The sequence below is a fragment of the Sander vitreus genome, chromosome 22 (assembly GCF_031162955.1).
Source record: "Sander vitreus isolate 19-12246 chromosome 22, sanVit1, whole genome shotgun sequence".
Classification (NCBI taxonomy): domain Eukaryota; kingdom Metazoa; phylum Chordata; class Actinopteri; order Perciformes; family Percidae; genus Sander; species Sander vitreus.
In genome coordinates this window covers 16305-39181 of record NC_135876.1, presented here as the reverse complement: position 1 = coordinate 39181, position 22877 = coordinate 16305, and the positions used below count along the sequence as shown (strand labels likewise).

The window sequence follows — 22877 nt, the reverse complement described above, 5'->3', positions numbered from 1 at the left end:
AGCACCGAGCACCATTTTAGCAGGAGCTCTTAATGGAGAGAAAGCGTGGGCAGAAACAGAGGGATAGAAGAGGAAAAACAAATGGCCGGTTGGTTTGAGAGGTAGATGCGACTGAGCATATGTAAGCTAGAGTGAGAGAAGAACAGGACGGAGAACAAGGAGACAAAAAGGGATAAAAAGAAAAGAAAGACAAGGAGTCATGAGCACGAACCGGAGAGATGCAGAATATCGTCCTCCGTCTTTTATCCTGACATCCTGACCGAGAAAGAAAGAAAGCGGAGGAACCAAAAGGACAAGAAAGACTAAACTGGTGGACCATACAAAGCAGAAAGAGAGGGGAGGTGCCTGAGGAGAGAAAGAGGAGAAAGGGAGTAAAGGAGGAAGGGCAGGGGTGGGGGTTCGGGAGGGGGGAAGGGGGGAGTGCTCCGCATGTAACTCACAATTCGCTTCACAGTGCGCCGACTCACACACACACAAACGCTGACACAGCTAGGCACCCAGCCTCCACTGGCAGGCCGGGGCAACGCTGGCCGTCGGCAAAGTGGCAGGAGAAGCAGAGAAGGCGAGCGCCGGAGCCGAGCGGAGGAGGAGCGCAGCGCCCGGGGACGGCGACGGAGACAGTCGGGGAGGAGGACGGGGCGACGCGGTGTGGTGCGGAGGCTCGGCGCTAAGGGAGAGGCGGCGGGGGAGGGGCAGCGGGGCTGAGGAGGAGGAAGAGGACGAGGCCCGGGGACTAATGGCTCGCGGCAGCGGCTCTGGGAGGTGGAGCAGGCAGAGGCTGGGATTCTTCACCACCATGCTGCGCTGCAACCTCCCGCCGGAGACCCAGAAGGTGGTGGTGTTCCTCATCATGATGCTGCTCATCGTCATCAATGTGGTGCTCATGTTCCTGCTGGCCTTCCAGTAGAACGCACGCACACACACACACACACACACACACACACACACACACACACACACACAGACATCCCCACACACATCTGGATGGAGGAAAAGAGCAGATAAACTAAGACAGAGGGACCAAGGAGCAGAGGAGGGCTGAGCGGGGCTGCTGGGATTGATGGGTGTCCAACATGGCAGAAGCAGAACACAGGTACAACCAGGAGGAGAGGGACGCTCATTTTGTGTGAGAATAAATGTATTGTGTACCTTTTTGTGTCAACCGAAACATGTAACCAAGAGGAATGTGTTGTTCATGAGCACAACAGGGGCTACAACTTACAACAATTGTCATTGTCGATTAATCTGTATTATTTTCTCAATTATTCAATTAGTCAGAAAACGGCGAAACATATGGACGATTGTTTCCCAAAGCCCAAGATGACGTCCTCAAATGTCTTGTTTTGTCCACAACTCAAAGATTTTCAGTTTACTGTCACAGAGGAGAGAAGAAACCGGAACATATTCACATTTAAGACAGAGCTGGAATTAAAGAATTTTAACTTTAAATTTTAACTGATTCATCGATTATCCAAAAATAGTTGGTTGTTAATTTAATAGTTGACCACCAATCGATTAATCGAATAATCTTAGCAGCTCTAGAGCACAGAACCCTGTAAAGGGAGGATTCATCAGAATTTGGAACATGGTTTGATTTGTCCAGGTTTTGAGACATCTGTCTCTGTGATTTCAGTCTCCACCCCAACACAATGAAGGTGATGGAATTCAGATTATGATTGTGGTGCTTGAACGATAAATTTTGTGTTATTCTGTGTTCTAATTGTCAACAAATTCCATTAGAAAAAAACCAATCCAACAATGAGGTTCCCTAACCTCTCTGTGGCTCTCATCTCAAAGCCCATTGGTTCTTACTGAATACTTAAATCTTTAAAAACAGTTTACGCATATGTGGTTTTATTTTAAAAATGTTTAAATGAAGCTCAGTAAAACAGTCCTAAAACAGCTGAACGCTAGTTTTTAACAAATGTCACTTAAACAGCAGGAAGTAGGTAATTTGGTGCTTGAGTAATAAGCATTTTGGGCAACATCGAGGTGTAGCCTACGTGGGATGTTTCTCACTGAAGAGTTTCTGGACAACAATGGAGCTCTATGGCACAGATGAAGATGATATATCAGGCTTTGGATAAACACACACAATACTTGTTAGGATACGTTCATCGGGTTGACTCTGACAGAATTATAAAATATTGCCAACCGTACCCTGTAAAGTAAAACGGAAACATCTCTTCCATAAATTATGTTAGTGTGGATAACCCACAGGACACTCAAGTAGTTTTGAGAAAATAATGTTCTGGTTTGGATGATCTGACCCTTTTAAAGCAACAGTAGTGTAACAGAGGGTTTTCAGGTGATGTAACACACCCTGTGGCAGCTCTGTTCCAGCTCCTCAGCTCTTAGATAACTGGCTGATTGTGTTCTGAACATACAACTTGGCAGTTTTAACAAAACGGAATAGACAGGGTTCATTGGTGCGCTGATCTGACCTGCCAATGTTAATATTGACTACGTTTACATGCACACCAATATTCACTTTCATTAGCCGTGTAAACAGCTTAGTCGGAATATCGTCTTTTTCGGAATTAGGGCAAAAAAAATGGAATAGTATGTGCATGTAAACATAGTCATTGATTTACGGCTATATATATATATATATAATGTCAAATAATTAAAATATCAGCCTGTTAGTTAGTGCTGTGGAAATGGACATTCTACTGAATTTACCACGCGAGCCATCATAGCACTGCCCAAACATTTTGACCAACTTGCATTTATTTGTTTGTGTAGCTATTATGTTGATATGTTACAGTATTTAAAATGTGGGTGAAGCTTTTGTCACGGTGACTTGGAAATATGAGTTGACTTGTTATATTTGCTGTTATTCTTGCTACTATACACTAGACACTGAAAAATCTTGATTTAGATTGACTGCCAGTGTCCTTTATTTTCTTGTAACATAGGCCTACACTAAAAACCATGCACCTCTGACACACGTATTGTTGCTCTAAATGAATTTACCAAGACTACACTACACTGTTGGTATCGTAGCAACAGTTTTGACAGTTAAGCTAACTCAGAGGTCTTATGTGTTTAGGGCACCACTGGGCAGGTGTTCCCACATAGACAGGGCTGCTTAACACTGGGTAGATGAAACATAAATTTCAAGTATATACACTGTGAAACTGAGTGATTCGTCTTTCCCGCTCTTCTCTCTCTTACCTAATGCTCCACATGTTCAGTATACAGTAGTGATGTCGCTGGAGATGCATTTCTGAAGAAACAGCAGGGTTCTGCATTAAAATCAACAGTTATCAATTGGCCACCTCTCTGAAGCCCAGTTCAGACCAAAGATTTGCGTTTTAGCGGTCTGAACCAGCCCGTGTCAGCTCGACTCAAACCAGCTGATGGTGTGGCTGCGACTCAGCTGGTGGAGTCTCCAGAGGCTGGTTTTACAACGTAATGGACGTCACCTGTTTCAACAGAGAAGTCATCTTGTAAAGTCAGCTACAATAAAATGATCCATTATCCATGTTATTTCTGTTACAAACTGTTAACGACTCAGCTCAACGACGGAAGAGAGGGAGAGCCTCGGACAAAGCCCTGAATCAGAGAGTTTTCGCCGATTCATCACTAGAAATGTAACTGCAGCTCACTATCACTAACGTTATCCACGTTCATATTTAAATAATAAAATAAAATAATAATAAAATAAATATTCAGCTTTAAACTGCCTGGAAGTCAGAAGTTAGGACGGAAGTACAAAGAGCCGTTGCTATGGAGATGATACCCCGTCCCGTCTCGTCTCATTGGTGTAAACTGGTAGCTTTCAGAACGCTGCAGACCGACGCGTTGAAAGAAGTTGCAAGTTTACACTCGTCTGGTCGCAAATCTTTGGTCTGAACTGGACTTAAAAAGTGTCTGTGCTCCAGGTCAAGCTTTCTTTTAGGTTAAGAAAGAGCTGGTGCTGTCATTCCAAGGCAGCCTCAGCAATTGTGTTGACAAGTTGAGCAGCTTGTTAAAGGTAAAAAATAAAGAGGCAATTTATTGGTACAAAATTAAATGATTGTTTGAAAAAGATTGGGGGAAAAAAAAATCCAAATTCTAAACATGGTTGTGGCCTTAAGCCAAAATTGGCGCCCAAGCTGGTGGGGGGAAGTGAGTATTGATTTAAGATTCACATGGCCTAAAAATGATGACAACGTAACTTTGTTTCCTTTGGTAAATGGCTGCAGGGGACACACCTGTGTTGCATGTTGTTGTGCTTTTCAGCCCTACTCTGTGTAATATTGTCTCACTTGGGGACACCTCACAATACATTCTCACTTATTTATTTATTATAAATTGCTTTTTGACAGCATCACTTGAATACATCAATTGGATTTACAGGACTGAGATATGAAATTAAACCAGCTTTTCCCAACCTCTTTGGTTTGACCCCTCAAAGTGAAGCAATATCCACTTAGTACCCCTCGTCATATGTTGTACAAGTCTCTGATCTGTGAGCAGTTGAAACAAAGTGATGTTTTCATTCTCAGATAGTTTTTACTTTAATAAAATAAGTGGCTTGACAAAGTGAAATTACCCTAGCCCGAGTCTAAAGCTAAAAACAAGAATATTTTTTATCGGTATGGCATAGAGTACTACATTAAATAAAGTGTATGGGTAATAAAGATACATGGCTTCATGTATGTGTGCTGAGAAACAAAATTAAGTCTAACCCATGTGCAGGGGGCACAGGTGTGTGTGTGTGTGTGTGTGTGTGTGTGTGTGTGTGTGTGTGTGTGTGTGTGTGTGTGTGTGTGTGTGTGTGTGTGTGGTGACTCTTAGTCCCATGTTTACAACCAGCTGTATGCAGCCGTTTACTATGATAAAATGTATTTGTGTGGTGTCATCTAGTCAAAGCAAAGAAGATTCTGGAGAGAAGGGCAGCAGAAAGGCAAGATGGTGTGGGAGTGTTGCCTAGCAACAGCCGTATCGTCAGTTTCCCTCATCGCCGTGATGGATCAGTGGAGCTAAGGGCCAGATCGCAGACAGAAAAAATGAAGCGACTATGTCTTTAACAACACTAGTGAGGTAGTGTGAAAGACATCCAGAAAGAGACAAGCGTGCGGAGAGGAAGGATGGTGGACTGATGTGGTCCAGCAGGATTTGTGTTGTCTCTGCAGGAAGGAGAACAGCATAATGGATGGCCTCTGTAGAGTATGGGGCCATGTTGACGCAGTGAACCTGGCGGTGTGAAATATGACCACTGCAGTGTTTTCATCAATAACACTCTCATATGCTTCTGGCCTTACTCTGTTTTGGTCTCCTCTTCCTCTGTCTCTCACACTTCCTCTTACCTCCTCTGTGTCTTTGTCTTAGTCTAATTTCACCTGAGCTACTCAATGATTTATCATTCTAAACGCTGCCCTGTTCCTCAGCCTATATCAAAGCTTAATGATAAAGTTGGAAGGTGCAGAGTGACCCATGTGTGCTGAAGTATGAGCCTGCCTTTGACCTCATTTCATCAAAAGTGACTTCACTAAACACAACTTCACTGTGTCCCAAACATATATTTTATACTAATTCACATTATTTAAGGGTTAATTCCCGACAACGTGTCCATTATATGGAATAAATAGACGACAGAGAGGCCAGAACCCACGCGCAGCCTCCACCAAAGTCCATTAATTACCTGATAATGGACACCTCGAAGGGCATTAACCAGCTTATACCACCATTGCTTGCAAAATAACCTTTTTAAGACCATTAACCATTTAACTAACGATTTTAATACGTTTCACAATAAAAAACTAAACTATTTTTCAAGTAATAACCCAGTTTCCCTGGTAACACCTGAGAGTTGGACGAATAATCATTCCCATCCCATAATTGTTATGCAGTTATAACAGTTATGCAATGCTCCACCAAATAGGACAGGCCTTAGATAGGATGTGCCATGCTTGGTAAGGGGAGATATTTTTAGTCCGCTCATCTTATGGAACCCTTTGGCTCAGCTACGAGTCAGAAAACTAACGCTATGCTAGCAAGATTCACAGTCAATAGCATTGTGTATGGTTGACAATCAGTAAATATAATTTGATAGTATGTTAAACAACAAGACAAGCTAGCTAGGACAAAGGCATGGCTGATAGCTATCAGCCATGCCTTTGACCTCTAATCAATATCAAGTTATTGATATTTTATCAATAGTTGTGTTTTACACAACTAGCCTACAGCATGCTACTCTGCAAATAGCCATATTTTACCAACAAGCTAAAACGAGAGCTGTCGGTTTGTAGTCTGACTGTTTATTAGTTTGCTACTAATCTTTGGAAACTTAGCTGCTGCCAGAGACAAACCGGCTCCCCCCCCCAGCATGGCCACTTAATATGCACGTGAATGACGTCATCATGCCGGTGATGTCTGCATTCTTTATTCTTTCTCCTCACTGCGTATTAGGCTTCTGAAAATGTGTCCCCCAGAACAGTGTAGTTGAATAGCCCTGCTATAAGCTTTGTACATTCATATTTACTTGGGCTTAGTGAACAGCTCTTTTGCATATCCAGTGCAAAGAGCCAGAGGCAAGAAGGGGAAGGGGGTGAAAAATATTAACATTTGGGCCACCAAAAATGTACTTGGAATTTGGCAATAAAAAAATGTTGCTTTTTCCTTTTTTTTAGTACACAGCAATAATAAATATTTACTATTGCTGTTTACTAAGTATTTCTTACTAAGCATTTCTTATCCGATTACTCGATTAATCGATGGAATAATCGGTAGAATACTCAATTACTAAAATAATCGATAGCTGCAGCCCTACCGAACAGCAAACCGGATGAGAGATGATCGCTGTGAAACAAAGTCAGTTCAGAAGGGCAGTGTAACTTATTTCTTGCATCCTGTGGTGTGGACGAGGCACAGAAGGGCTACACCCAGTGTGGTAACTAACACTCAGATTCTTTTTCATTGAAAGTAGTGCATTCATTTAGAGCGTTCCCCTTAGTAAGTATCTTGTATCACCTTTTAATGGACACCTTGTAGCCAATCGGAATTGAGTATTCACCCATCCCATGGTATAAGCACCAATTTTCAACGTGCATTATTTTAGCAGTTAATGGGCTGATGGGTGGTACAAAACAGTATTTGATAAAAAGCAAATTTTGCTTTAAAGCAATGGTGTTCAGGATCACCACTTGGATCCAGATTGAAACATGTCAACATCTATGGTGTCCTGTGGATGGGTCGATGGATGGATTCCTTACGAGGGGGAGGTAATGAGTACTTTACTAGTTGTTTATATCTTTGATACGGTGTCTCTTTGGAGTCCGAATTGGTTTTGCTGCTGGTGTGATCCCACCAGCCGCACCATCTTTGCAGTAGTTAGCAAATGTTATCATCCTAACACAATAAACTAAGAAAAGATGCAATGGCGTCAGGGTCAGATGTCAGCGTAGCACAACTTTAAAGCCTTCAGCCTCACTTGTTGGGGTCTAAAGCGTGATTTATGGTCCTGCGTAGGTTCCATGCAGATTTTTCGCCGTAGCTTACGTAAGTGGCCTAAGGTCTATATTTGTGCGTTGGTGTGTGCGTTAATCTCTTTAAGAGAATAGCAGGGCTGGCATGTGTGTGTGTGCGGGAAGTGTAGCTTGATTTATGGTTCTGCGAAGGCTCCACGGTAGGTGGTAGAGCAAGTGAGAGAATGACTTCAGAGCAAGTCCCGACTCTAGAGGCATAGTGGGGAAAACAAAGTGGCTTCCCTGTGCATTCTGACCACGGTGGAAATCTGTAGCAGGAAAGTTAACCCTCTCCTTGATTTCATGTTGTTTATCATGATGGAGAACCTGGAAAGAGTAGAGGGAAATGCAACGCTACCAAGCCACGGCCAATCACAGTTGTTGTGGTCAGTGTCGCCGCAACATGTAGTTACTATTATAAAATGTTTTGAGGAGGCATGTCAGATTACGGTGTAGAATCTCCACGTACCTACGTACTTACCCACGGAGTCCATTTAACGCAGAAGCATAAATAGGCCTTATTAATTCAAGTCATTTGTCTGTCTCTGGGAAACAATGGCAGAAGAAGATAACGGGTTAAACTTTGAAAGTATAAAGAATGTATTGCACTGAAATTGTGTAATGTCGCATCAGTAAACCCAATCCTCAATCATTTTAGTGGCTGTTTGTTGACCCACTGTATGACTAAAAGTGTCCATGTTGCAACCATAACATTCCAGCTCATTTCTGACCTGTGAGCCTTTCTGTGGTGCTTCCTCTGCAGCTGATCAGTGATGGCAGCGTGGTGTATGCTGAGGCCCTCTGGGACCATGTCACCATGGACGACCAGGAGCTGGGCTTCAAGGCCGGTGATGTCATCGAGGTAGTGGACGCCACCAACAAGGAGTGGTGGTGGGGTCGCATCATGGACAGCGAGGGCTGGTTCCCTGCCAGCTTCGTACGGGTGAGACAAACCAGTCTGTCCAAGCTGCTGGAAGAGACCACCCATACAGCATTTGATTAATGCATGCAGCTGCTGCAAACCTGACAGACATATGAAGCCTCAACCCCTTATCAATATTTCTGCAAAATCGTAGATCCTCAATAAGACATAGCTCATAATAAGCATATTTTTACTATGTTCTGTACACGGGTCTACGAGTCAGAAAAAAACTTGAGAAATGTCTTGACATATTATAGGGTTATCATAATGTTTGTATGCTTGTTCCTCTCATTAAATCACTTGCACAACTGTAAATCAGAAGCTATGCAACACATTGTTATGGACGGGTTCAGATTAAAAGTTATGCACCACAATTTGTATATTTTACAAAATGATGGTGACCGCTGGCAGGTCACGTGACAAAGCCTGGCTGACCGGTCACATGACAGTTAAGTTTAGTGGTCGTAACACTTAAGTTTAGTCGAGAAAAGGTGATCGTTGTGTGGCGTTGACAGGTAAGATTAGAAGAAAAAAAAGATTGTGGTTTGGATTAAAACACTGGTCCCCTTAAGTAGTACTACTGGCACTTGAACACACGTCTCCCCCCCCCCCGTGTTTTAGGACACACCAATCCACCCCGACTGCAGTTCAAATTCACGTGAGTTTTGTAAAGAAAGAATTTAAAATCAAAACGATGCCGAGGCAATTGTTGGGGGAAATCAAAATTCTTCCTGGGGGTTCAAACCTCTGAGGTCTAAGGACATTTTTAAATATCTTTTTAAATTCACATTTTAAGGATATTTGCATATAACCGGACACCCATGTGTTTCATATCAAAATGTTCAGAACAAACTCAGCTTTCTGGAGCTGAAAAGTTGATATTCGCATTTTGAAATTTCTCAAATCTCTTGTGAAAAGAAACCTAAACTCTATTGTTTTGGTGCTTGAAATGAGTTTTCAAAACTAGCGTAATACCTGAATAAAATAGTAAATAAATGTCCAATATGAAATGTTGTAATATCACTTCTTTGTTTCGTTGTCAAACATCGCTTGGACTCGCTGGTGCGTCTTTTGTCCTCCGAGGGTTAATAGTTAATTGTGTCCTCCTCAGTTGCGTGTGAACCAGGATGAGCCAATGGAGGAGTATCTGGCCCAACTGGAGGGGGCTCAGGCTGGAGAGGAGAGCCGGGCAAGTCTGGGCTTGTTGTTGGGACCTGGTTTGCCCTGCAAAGAACAGATGAGGACCAATGTCATCAATGAGATCATGAGCACAGAGAGAGACTACATCAAGCACCTAAAAGACATCTGTGAGGTCTGGATCAGATCATGTGAAACATGTAAAAAAAAAATGGCTGAGGGGAGGTTGGCTCACTCACGCACTTGTTTTCCAATGTATTACATCTCTAGGATTGGCAGTAAAACAGACAATCTTTGTGAACTGGAAAAAACTCTTAGTATGGGCTTACTAGCAGTGGAGCAAGTACTTATGCCCTCCAACAACATTAGATGTGTTATTGTATATATATAGTGTGTGAGATGGAGGTTTAAAGGGACAGTTCACTCCAAATTTAAATTTTTTTCTCTAACCTGTAGTGCTATTCATCAATCTTGATAGTTTTGGTTGTGAGTTGCCCATTGTTGGTGATGTTGGCTGCAGAGATGTCTGCCTTCTCTCCAATATAACTTGTCTTTTGGTGCTCACAACACTCCAAAAATACATTTAAAAAACTCAACAGCAATGTCTCTTTTCAGAAATCATGACGCAGTTACTCCAGATAATCCAGAGACCTGGCTGTGAGCAGTTTCATGAGTTTTTCAAATGTACTTTTTGGGGTGCTTCGAACACCATAAGCCAAGTGCCATATAGTTTCATTACATTGGAGAGAAGGCAGACATCTCTACAGCCGATATCTCCCAACAATGGACAACTCACACCAAAACTATCTGGAATGATAAATAGCACTACAGGAAAGATACAAATAGGTATATTTGATTTTGTGGTGAACTGTCCCTTTAAATGTATGTATTATATGTATAATATACGTTGTGTTTTGTGGTACTTATCATGTTTTGTTGCGTATTTTTATAAAAATAAAAAAATCCCAAAAAGTCAGTGCAGCATGTTCTGTTTCCCTCAGGGTTACATCAAACAGTGCCGCAAGCGGACAGACATGTTTGCGGAAGAGCAGCTTCGCACCATCTTCGGAAATATTGAAGATATCTACCGATTCCAGAGGAAGTTCCTGAAAGACCTGGAGAAGAAATTCAACAAGGAGCAGCCGCACCTCAGCGAGATCGGTTGCTGCTTCCTCGAACACGTAAGCCGAGTCACATATTATAGGTATAGGTATAGTTTGTGAACAATGTGGGTGCATACCTTTTTACTCTGGGTTAACCATTCTACCCAAAACGTTTTTTTGCTTCTACTGTAGCCCTTTCTCTTGTCTTTTTTTGTATAGCAAACAGATTTCCAGATCTACTCCGAGTATTGCAACAATCACCCCAACGCCTGCGTCCAGCTCTCTAAGCTCATGAAGGTCAACAAGTATGTGTTCTTCTTCGAGGCCTGCCGACTCCTGCAGAAGATGATCGACATTTCCTTGGATGGCTTCCTGCTCACTCCCGTGCAGAAGATCTGCAAGTACCCGCTGCAGCTGGCTGAGCTGCTCAAATACACAAACCCACAGCACAGGTGACTGCAAACTCTTTACGTGTTCCCGCAGGGGAGGACGTCCAGAGATCCACTGGTGCACGCATGTGCTGATGTAAACATAAATCACTTTTATTCATTCCTCTTGATAAAGGCCAGTGCTCATTGATCAGAATGGACAGATGCAGTTGATAGCTATAATTCTTTACCTTATGCCTACCATCCACTAGAAGACTCTGAACACACTCTAAAAAGATCTAACAGCTAACGTTAAAGACTGTCATAACATGTAGCTAGCTACTGCTAGCGTTAGCTGGTAACTGAAGGGAAAGTCTGCAGATGTTCTGTTCTGCCGTAAATGCAGATGAATGTCTCCAGTACCTGGAGGTCCAACCCGTTCTCATTCCGCACTCGTAAAATAAGGACATTTGGACAGTGGCTGTCAGCGTCTGATCGTGTTTGTGTAACGCACCGGAGGTCAGATAGGATTTAGAGAGTAGTATGTAAGGGTGAATTTCCGCGTAAGGAGGTTGGTTGGGGGGGGTGGATGGGTCAAACACAGGACTTTCACCCATCCCATTCTTCCCGTGTGTCACGGAACCGTAAAACACGCGGGAAACTCCTGTTGGATGACTCGCTTCAGAAGGGTTGAAAATCGGCAACTTTCCCTCTTTAGCGTTTAGCTTAGCGCGGCGCCATAGCAACCATGAACAACACTGGCTCTAGCTGTTTGCTGCTTCCTGTTTGGTGCTGGAGGGAGAGCACCCATTGGTGCTCTCCCATTGGTTGTTGACAATGTTCATGTGATTTAACTTCAGTACCAAGACTATAAACTTAGGATAATATCAAACATGTTTGATTTTGTCTGAATGTCCAGACGGGAAAAATACTGTCTGGCACTGAGTTTTATGACCTTACACAACTATTGAGACGACGGGAGCGTCCCGACTCTAGCAAGACTCTCAGGATTTCATTCAGATATTGGAAATTAGTCTGAGACAGTGGAATCCCTTGAAAAGTTGTTTGATGTAAGGTCGGCATTAGAAACAGTAGGTTAAAAACAAAATCTTAAAGGGTGTGCTCCTTTAATTTCCGTGTCTGACACAATTATTAAAGGATCCCTACAGAGGTTGACCTCTTTGTTAAAGAGTAACATGAAACAACTGCGAAATCGCTGTCCATTTAAATAAACTGTAATTTTATCATCGCTAAATACACTTCATTTATAGTCCAAAATAAAACATCAAAAGCCACTTTGGTTGTCCTTCCGCTGTTCCAACAATCACCTCTGGCTGAAATCCACCCTTCATTCACCCAATTACTTGTGAAATTAGAGGGTTAGGGTTAAAAAATATAAATCAGGCTTTGATACGCTTACAGAATACATGTAGGTAGATACATACAGTGTTGGTTTGGGTCTTTTCATAAAATGTCTTGACTATAAGAAAAATATCACCACACTTATCTGTTAGGCTTTACACCCCAACTGCATGTCACTCTCTGATCTGTAGGGACTACAAAGATGTGGAGGCGGCCTTAAACGCTATGAAGAACGTAGCCAGGCTGATCAACGAGAGGAAACGACGCCTTGAGAACATCGACAAGATCGCCCAGTGGCAGAGCTCCATAGAGGACTGGGAGGTTTGTTCTGAATGTTCTCTCACTGCATACTGTTCAATCCAACGGCAACAGGGCTGGGTAGCAAGTAACAACTGTGTGTGTGTGTTTGTGTGTGTGTGTGTGTGTGTGTGTGTGTGTGTGTGTGTGTGTGTGTGTGTGTATATATATGCATGCTCGCGCATGCAACTGTGTTTGTGTGCTTAACTGCGGGTGTGCATGCGTGTGTGTTGCTGCGCTTGTGCGTGCCTGCCTGCGTTGTTGCATGCCTGTGTGTGTGTGTGTGTGTGTGTGTGTGTGTAACTGTGGGCATGTGTGTGTGTGCGTGTGTGTGTATTGTTTAACTGTGTGTGTGTTTGTGTGCATTTGTGTGTGTGTGTGTGTGTGTGTGTGTGTGTGTGTGTGTGTGTAACTGTGGGCGTGCGTGTGTGCGTTGCTGCGTGCCTGTGTGTGTGTGTGTGTGTGTGTGTGTGTGTGTGTGTGTGTGCATCCCATGCAGGGAGAAGACGTCCTCAGCAGGAGCTCTGATCTCATCTTTTCGGGGGAGTTGAGCAAGCTGTCCCAGCCTCAGGCCAAGAGTCAGCAGCGAATGTTTTTCCTCTTTGATCATCAGATGGTGTACTGCAAAAAGGTGCCTCAGCATTTCACACTGTACTTTACACTTCCTTTATACTGATGAACATATGAGCGAATAATCATCATGATGGGGAGATGACTTTAATGACACATTTTGACTCCTACTAGGCCAGTGTTTCTCAGCTTAGGGTCTCAGCAAGATTCATAGAATAGGGGAAGATGAAAAAAAGTCATCCTTTTTTCTTTTAAAAATACTGAATACTCCTCAGCCTGTTGGCCATTGTCTATTTGTTTTAATTGTGCACAATTTCCCATTTGCACAACTGCATTGGTGTCATGAGTGGGCATTGCTTCCATTAAGAGGTAATACGCTAAACTGATGGAGAAACAAACTAAAATATTAACTATCTGCTTTGTAGTGCACTTAAAATGTCTGTTAAATTCAGAATATATGAATCAACAGGCCTGCAATCTACAACCATTGTTGGAATACTGGTTGATTGATTTTAATAATTTGGTTATACAGTAGAAGTCTTCCACAGAATGTCTCATCGATTGTTTTCCCTTCAAAGTTAGCCGCTATGTGCAAAACTAATGGTGGATTTATGTTTATATATGAGAAATATACAAACATTGCATTTTTAGTCAATTGGCCACTATTGTCCACATCTACGTAAAGTGTACTCCTTAATTAAATTATAATGGGCTTTCGTACTGTGCAATAGCTGATTTCTAATTCAGCAGAGGACATGATCCAAATATTAATAAAGTTTATAATTAATCAAGTTTAAGGTTAAGTGCTTGTATTTTTTTTTTTTAAATGTGCCTACAAATTACATTCTCTCCATGCACTGTATAGGCTATGTACAGTATTAGGTAATAATTAGTAATAGTTGGAGGTAACTTGATTAAGCAGAACATTATTTAGAGCAGTGATCTTCAACTGGGGTCCGCGACCCCTAGGGGGTCCTCAGAGTCATTACAGGGGGCCAAACCTTGGGGTCAAAGGACAGTTGGCAACTTTGGCTGCTTAGTTTAATTTAGTTTAGTTTATTTGCACAAACAAGTGAAATACATACAATAGAATTAAAAAACAAGCAACTGCAGTGCAGGAGAGGAGAGAAGCCCGGAAGGCTTATTCAGCATCCTACAATAACACAGGCTTTTCCGGTGTTAGAAAGAAATCTGTGACCCTTCAGAATATGTGATCTGTAGTGCCGTCTACCTGTCGAATATCATTTTGTGACTTTGCGGGGAAAATTGGACTCGGGCAGAGGCATTAATAAAAACTATATAAAACAAGTGTTCTTTTCACTGTTGGTCTCGTTTCCTGTTACAGGTCATTTATGATCATCAGATGGAAAATTAAACAGTTTCAGAAACATTTAAAAGTTACATATAGTCACTTTAAAAAACTTTTTTAAACTGGGACCTGAAGGCTTAGCAATCCAGCCATTAATATGACTCCAAACTTCACATTTTGTAATCCTACATCACTTCTTTGAAATTAAAACATGTCGCACAACTCTTCTCCAGTACACAATGCTTTATTTATACCAAAGAATTTAGCTTTATGTTGCCTCCAACATTATTCCCTTGTTTTTCCATACCTGTGGCATGAAACACAATCAATCAGACGTGTTGGCTCTTGCTGGTTCTGTAAAATACTAGTACTGCTACTTGTACTAGGATTCTTGGCTGAGTTTGCTGTCCGTATCCTTGCAGGACCTCCTGCGGCGGGACATGCTGTACTACAAGGGTCGGATGGACATGGACCACATGGAGGTGATAGACGTGGAGGATGGTAAGGAGAAGGACTTCAACATCAGCGTGAAGAACGCCCTGAAGCTGCGCTCGCTGGCCGGGGACCAAGTACACCTGCTGTGTGCCAAGAAGCCGGAGCAGAAACAGCGCTGGCTCGGAGCCTTTGCTGACGAGAGGATTCAGGTCCAGCATGACCGCGACACAGGTCAGACATCTGCATGTTCATGGTTAAAGAGCCCCTATCATACTCCTTTTAGGCGTCAAATTTGTACTCTTGGGGTCTTACTAGAACAGATTTACATGCGTCTATGTTCAAAAAAACATTGTGTTTCTCTTACTGCTACAAGTTTGTGAGTTTTTTCTCGGAATATAACTATAATCTTACCTGTTTACGACTTATGGTCAGCTCTCTGCGTTGCTATGGTTTCTGTACACAAACCAACCAGCCAACAGTTTGCAAGGCTGGAGACCTGATAAGAAGGAGAAACACAGCTAATTTTAAACATTATCAAAGACTTGGATATCAACAGGTTATTGCGCACACATCGCTACGTCGACTGAAGGAATGAAAGAGGGACGCTGTGTTCACATGCTCCAACAAGTCCGCCACCGCTACAAAACAAATCCTATTTTTGCACGGCTGCATGTAAACAGGAATATCATTGGAATATTCACTTTCATTAGCCGTGTAAACAGCTGAGTCTTTTCAATAATTAATATCGTCTTTTTCGGAATAAGGGCAAAAACCGAAATATGTGCATGTAAACCGCTGAGTGTGCTGCGTGGGATGTCTTTTGCACGTGTGGGTTTTGTTTGAAAGACACACTCACACTCACACACACACACACACACACACACACACACACACACACACACACACGTCCTCGATTTATAGTTAGATGATACACAGACCTGGGATCTTCCGGTTAACTGTCTCCATAACCTGTCAGCCATGCTTCTTTCTCTACAAACAACAGAGCTGTGTCCACATGTGATCTGCTGTGTATCCTCTTTTCTTCTCCTTTCACTACATCAGCATTAATACTTTGAAAACCTTACTGTGGTGCGTCCGGAAAATGTGGCACTGCCGGCAGTAAATACATTTCTCTGATGCTGATCTAACGAATAGACCGTGACAATGTCAGCCAGACTTCTGTCCTGAGTTGAGTCTGTATTAACTGGCTGCTTCACTGGCACATTAGTAGGAATAAGGGTTTTGGTTCGATGTTGAGTCCTGCACATTTATAGTCTGTTGGTTTTTACCTTTTGGGAACAAACTAAATGAAAGAATAACTTCTTGAGAAAGCCTCAAACTGATAGTCTGTACATCTTGTAAAGCCACTTGAGGCAAATGTGTTACTTTTTGTTACTGGGCTATATAAATAAAATTGACTAAACTTCATAGCGATCCTATTTCTTTTTCCCTCTCAGGGTTCTCTCTCACAGAGGTCCAGAAGAAACAGGCCATGTTTAACGCCTGCAAAAGCCATCCAGCTGGGAAACCAAAAGGTATGCACCCAAGGGTTCAGAGAAAGGCAAATAATAGGATTGCGTGGACTTGAGTCGTTGCACATTAGGCACTAAGCACCTGAGTGTGGTAGTCTCAATGTAGTGTTTGTATCAGTGTAAACTCTACATCCTCTTGTTCATAAGTTTTATTTCCTTTTGTCAGATAATATAATACCCATCTAATAACCATACCCGTCTTTGAAAAAGTGTCTGACAACATTATGGAAAGGATCCCTACAAAGATATACCTTTAAAACCTCTTTGATACCTTTCTGTTTAACCAGAAACAGCTCTGAGGTCGCTAGCGCTAAACCCACCAGACTCCATTTAAAAAAACAATACTTTTAGCGTGTGTAGACCCAACGTATTTTTACATGTAAATCGGTAAACTATGTGTTTATTTCAACCAAAACTAGAGTTGTGATGGTTGGAAAAGTGGAAAGACGACCCAAAATGACTTTTCATAGTTTGATTTTGTTTCTGTCGACTTTGAATGAAATGTATTTTACGATGCTAAAATGTTTATTTACATGGAGTCTGGTGGGTTTACTGAATGCAATTTTGCAGATGTTTTTACGCTTAAAAAAAATATCTTACTCTTTAACAGAAAGGTCGACCTCCTTAGAAATCCTTTCCATAATGTTGTCAGACACTTAGAATATTAATCTGAGCCTGTCAGCGGCAAAACGAGCACTTTTGTGAAAGTAAATACAAGCTGCAAAATTGTCCTATTAACTTACATTGTAGCTTGTTTCGCCGCTGCAGACTGCAGTGATCTCTCTTAATACCGGACCAATGTCACAGATTGTTGTTCCATCAGTCACTTAGACACAAAAACATAGGAACATAGGGTCCAGGTTGAAAAAAACCCATAGTGCACACAAAACACATGTAGTTTATAAAATCTGATGTTTTATTCTAAATTATACTAACCAACAATATACCGTCAATATAACAAGTCCAGCTGAAATGATTAGACTATTAAACACTTTGTTGATTGACAGAACTGTTTGGATCGTTTCTAAAATTTATATACTTAAAGTACATTTTCCTGTTGATACTTTAACTTAAGTGACATTTTCAATTCAGGACTACAGAGTATTTTTACAGTGTGATATTATTACTTTTACTTAAAGGGTAATCGTTTTTGTTTTTTAACCTGGACCCTATTTTCCTGGGTTTTTTAACCTTTATTTATCGAGGTAAGTCGATTGAGAACAAATTCTCATTTGCAACGAAGACCTGTCACATTCACACAGTTACACATTCATACCTGGAATCTGCCCAGTACAACCACAGTCTGATCTGCTGGCCACTGAGTATTTGTATTTGCGCTTGTCAGACACTTAGAATATTAATCTGAGCCTGTCAGTGGCAAAACGAGCACTTTTTTTAAGGTAAATACAAGCTGCACAATTGTCCTATTAACTTACATTGTAGCTTGTTTCGCCGCTGCAGACTGCAGTGATCTCGCTTAATACCGGACCAATGTCAAAGATTATTGTTCCCATCAGTCACTTAGACACAAAAACATAGGAAAATAGGATCCAGGTTGAAAAAAAAACCATAGTTAGCCTTTAAATCTATATACAATATCAGTCTGAAAATGTCTTCCTTTCTCTCTGGGCTTGGACATGGGTCACCTCACGATGAATAATGTATTTGCGCTGATCTATAATGCATACTGCAGCACTTTCTATTGAAATTGTATGTCACCAGGACCTGTATTCTTCAAGCATCTCAGAATCGTGCGTTGCTATGGTTTCTGTACACAAACCAACCAGCCAACAGTTTGCAAGGCTGCAGACCCGATAAGAAGGAGAAACACAGCTACTTTTAAACATGATCAAAGACTTGGCTATCAACAGGTTTTTGGATATGCGCACACACCGCTACGCCGACCTTTTCAAGAAGCTGGTTGAAGAAATATATATATATATATATACACACAGTGGGGCAAAAAAGTGGGGCAAAAAAGTATTTAGTCAGCCACCAATTGTGCAAGTTCTCCCACTTAAAAAGATGAGAGAGGCCTGTAATTTTCATCATAGGTACACTTCAACTATGAGAGACAAAATGAGAAAAAAAATCCAGAAAATCACATTTTCACATTTTTAATGAATTTATTTGCAAATTATGATGGAAAATAAGTATTTGGTCAATAACAAAAGTTCATCTCAATACTTTGTTATATACCCTTTGTTGACAATGACAGAGGTCAAACGTTTTCTGTAAGTCTTCACAAGGTTTTCACACACTGTTGCTGGTATTTTGGCCCATTCCTCCATGCAGATCTCCTCTAGAGCAGTGATGTTTTGGGTCTGTCGCTGGGCAACACGGACTTTCAACTCCCTCCAAAGATTTTCTATGGGGTTGAGATCTGGAGACTGGCTAGGCCACTCCAGGACTTTGAAATGCTTCTTACGAAGCCACTCCTTTGTTGCCCGGGCGGTGTGTTTGGGATCATTGTAATGCTGAAAGATCCAGCCACGTTTCATCTTCAATGCCCTTGCTGATGGAAGGAGGTTTTCACTCAAAATCTCACGATACATGGCCCCATTCATTCTTTCCTTTACACAGATCAGTCGTCCTGGTCCCTTTGCAGAAAAACAGCCCCAAAGCATGATGTTTCCACCCTCATGCTTCACAGTAGGTATGGTGTTCTTTGGATGCAACTCAGCATTCTTTCCCCTCCAAACACAACGAGTTGAGCTCTTGAGTTCTATTTTGGTTTCATCTGACCATATGACATTCTCCCAATCCTTTTCTGGATCATCCAAATGCTCTCTGGCAAACTCCAGACGTCCAGGCCTGGACATGTATTTCTCAGCATTGAGGACACCATTAATCCTGACCAAATCTCCAACTCCATTTGCAGAAATGCAGCCCCAGACTTGCAAGGAACCTCCACCATGCTTCACTGTTGCCTGTAGACACTCATTATTGTACCGCTCTCCAGCCCTTTGGCGAACAATCTGCCTTCTGCTACAGCCAAATATTTCAATCAGTTTTTCTCATCAGTCCAGAGCACCTGCTGCCATTTTTCTGCACCCCAGTTCCTATGTTTTCATGCATATTTGAGACCTTGTTTCAATGTCGGAGGTTTGGCTTTTTGGCTGCAACTCTTCCATGAAGACCACTTCTAGCTCGACTTCTCCAGACAGTAGATGGGTGTACCTGGGTCCCACTGGTTTCTACCAGTACTGAGCTGATGGCCCTGCTGGACATCTTCTCCAGACAGTAGATGGGTGTACCTGGGTCCCACTGGTTTCTACCAGTTCTGAGCTGATGGCCCTGCTGGACATCTTCTCCAGACAGTAGATGGGTGTACCTGGGTCCCACTGGTTTCTACCAGTTCTGAGCGGATGGCCCTGCTGGACATCTTCTCCAGACAGTAGATTGGTGTACCTGGGTCCCACTGGTTTCTACCAGTTCTGAGCTGATGGCCCTGCTGGACATCTTCTCCAGACAGTAGATTGGTGTACCTGGGTCCCACTGGTTTCTACCAGTTCTGAACTGATGGCCCTGCTGGACATCTTCTCCAGACAGTAGATGGGTGTACCTGGGTCCCACTGGTTTCTACCAGTTCTGAACTGATGGCCCTGCTGGACATCTTCTCCAGACAGTAGATGGGTGTACCTGGGTCCCACTGGTTTCTACCAGTTCTGAGCTGATGGCCCTGCTAGACATCTTCTCCAGACAGTAGATGGGTGTACCTGGGTCCCACTGGTTTCTGCCAGTTCTGAACTGATGGCCCTGCTGGACATCTTCCCATTTCGAAGGGAAATAAGCTTGATGCGTTTTTTGTCTGCTGCACTAAGTTTCCTTGGCCATCCACTGCGTCTACGATCCTCAATGTTCCCTGACTTTTTGCAAGTACCTATAAGAACTGATGCTTACCAAATATTAATGTGATTTAGATGTTTTTTTTGTCTCTCACTTTGCATTTTGTAAATTGATAAAAATAAACGTTCTGTTTATATTTTTGAAAGCATTCTTAGTTTACGGCATTTTTTTCCACACCTACCTACAGTTATGTGAAAAAATTAGGACACCCATGTTAAAGTTGACTAAAAAGAGAAGAGGAATAAAAAAAAATCATCTTTTGGAAATTGATCTTAATGCCTTAATTAAAATACCTAGAGATTTGCATGGGGGTACTTTCCATAAAATCATCTCTCAATGTAAATCAAACCAGCTATTAGGCTAACTGAAATACAACCATGCCAATCTCTAGGTATGGTGAAGGGGATGTGATGATGTGGGGGGGCTATTTTAATTCCAAAGGCCAAGGGAACTTTATCAGGATGCATAGTAACCTGGATCCATGAAATAACTGGCCTTTCAAAATACACATCTGCCTGCCTCTATGGGAATTTAACATAGGGGTGTACTTACTTGTATTTTAAGGAAGAACATTTATTTATTTACGATAAGTATATGTAGATATGTAATGCTATGTTCTGTCGGTCTCCTCTTCAGCAGTGACCAGACCTTACTACGACTTCCTCCTGCGACAGAAACACCCATCCCTCCCTACCGCCTTGCCCCAGCAGCAGGTGTTCATGCTGGCTGAGCCCAAGCGCAAAACCTCCACCTTCTGGCACAACATCGGCCGACTGACACCTTTCAAGAAGTGAAGGAGAGAAAATCCTGAAACAAAAGAAAAAGCCGTGGAGTGAAGGAACAGAGGGGGGGACAGAGAAAGAGAAGCGCTCTCTGCTCGTGCCTGAATAGACCCTTTTTAATTAATCTCTTTTTCTTTTCCTACACGTAACATTGCCCTTATTGAAACACTGATTTATTATATAGATGACGATGATTATGATGAGGATGAGATTATTTTTTCGAAAGCACTTTATAGGTTGGTTAACAATCAGACTTGAGAATGGTCTCCTCCGGAGACACTGAGTCAAACAGGGCGAGTGGACTCTTGCTTAACTTACTGCTACTGCTACTACACCTCCAATCAAGCGCCAACTGGTACTAATACTACTACTGTACTGCTGCGAGCTAGCGTGGGACTCCCAATTGTGAACGACAAAAAAGAAAAGTTGTGTCATTTCTTTCCACTGTTGTGTTGTTTTATGATTTCACAGATGCCAAGTGTTCACAGTGCCAGACATTTTTATATATATATATATATATATATATATATATATATATATATATATATATATATATGTATGTATGTATCTGTTTGATCTGTGTCTGTTTATGAAAAAAAAAGAAAAAAAAGGGAACATTGTAAAGGGGGAGGGGGTTCCTTTGTTTTTTCTCTGTGCAAATATATAATTTCAGGATTTTATTTGAGCTGGGTTTTTTTTTAAAGTGTTTTGTAATCTCCATCCGCCAGGATTTAGTTCCGTATGTCTCTGGTGTATTTATGGTGTTGTGCAAACGCTTGATAAAAATCTGTCAAATGCAAGAACAAGAACAAGAAGATTCTACTCAGCGCAGATTAGGAGCTTTTTATTCAAGCAAAACAGCAGCAACACACATTCCTGGAGTCCGATCCTCGACTCCTTTTACCTACCATGTCAATGAGAGTAAACACCCTGTTCTTTTTTCTCTCTCTCGCTCTCTTTTTTTTTTTTTTTTTAAAGTGCCATTTGAAGTGTGTCGCGGATGACTTACAATGACATGCATGGATGTGATGAAAAAATGCTGTGAAGAATATTTTTCTATCTCTGAAGAACCCTGCTATATTTAACCAGACTTCAGGAACTGAGGTTTTCATCGTGCTACTAGGCTGACAGCAACACACACACACACACACACACACACACACACACACACACACACACACACTCTTTTATCAACCTTTACTGTACTTCTGATAGCCAGTGTTCCTGCTCTGTGTATCTGGTCACCAGTATAATCTCCTTTCTGATCGATGCAGCCCAGTGATATCGCTCTGTAAGTGCATTCAGTGAAATGTGCTCCTTTCACCTTTTGTGTTCAAATGTTTTAGCTTCTGACGATATGGAATATTAAACATTCCTAAGCTGACAAATGTGACCGTCAGTATGGGGTGATTATTGTTTCATTTCACACTGTTGCATCACCCAGCAGACATCACGGGGGAAGTCGTGATGCTGTCCCTGTCATCTGCAGCTTTAACTTCAGTCCAGTCAAAGTTCATCAAGTCTGCATTATGTTACCAACGCGCTAAACTAACCGGACTCGTTACAACCACAAAGACCACCGCTACGAAAGGTTAGCCTAGCCGGTAACAAAACAAATCCCTCTGCCTCCGTTTCCCTACGTGTTGCGTTCAACCAGAGTGTAAGACCAACCTGGGTGAGTGCAACGCTTTTCCCACTTGTGGAGGGGTTAGCATGGTGTCATTGAATTATCTCAGACTCTGATAGTTTGCGCTCAG

The 22877-nt window shown here is 42.1% G+C and overlaps 1 protein-coding gene across 3 annotated transcripts in view; it reads left to right on the top strand.

The window, feature by feature from the left end:
- arhgef4 (Rho guanine nucleotide exchange factor (GEF) 4) overlaps positions 1 to 22519 on the top strand; it is a 153038-nt gene extending 130519 nt beyond the window's left edge. Inside the window, exons 1-10 of one of the 3 annotated variants that reach the window (XM_078280371.1) lie at positions 692 to 1093; positions 8218 to 8397; positions 9488 to 9688; positions 10515 to 10694; positions 10836 to 11068; positions 12538 to 12667; positions 13143 to 13274; positions 14945 to 15188; positions 16415 to 16492; positions 20975 to 22519. In XM_078280371.1, the coding sequence (XP_078136497.1) occupies positions 1061 to 1093; positions 8218 to 8397; positions 9488 to 9688; positions 10515 to 10694; positions 10836 to 11068; positions 12538 to 12667; positions 13143 to 13274; positions 14945 to 15188; positions 16415 to 16492; positions 20975 to 21132 (1569 nt within the window). In that variant the 5' untranslated portion in view covers positions 692 to 1060 and the 3' untranslated portion in view covers positions 21133 to 22519. Of the gene's footprint in view, positions 1 to 691; positions 1094 to 8217; positions 8398 to 9487; positions 9689 to 10514; positions 10695 to 10835; positions 11069 to 12537; positions 12668 to 13142; positions 13275 to 14944; positions 15189 to 16414; positions 16493 to 20974 lie in introns of those variants that run through there. The other 2 variants (XM_078280370.1, XM_078280369.1) reach the window with 2 other exon arrangements.
- Positions 22520 to 22877: the final 358 nt, after the last annotated feature.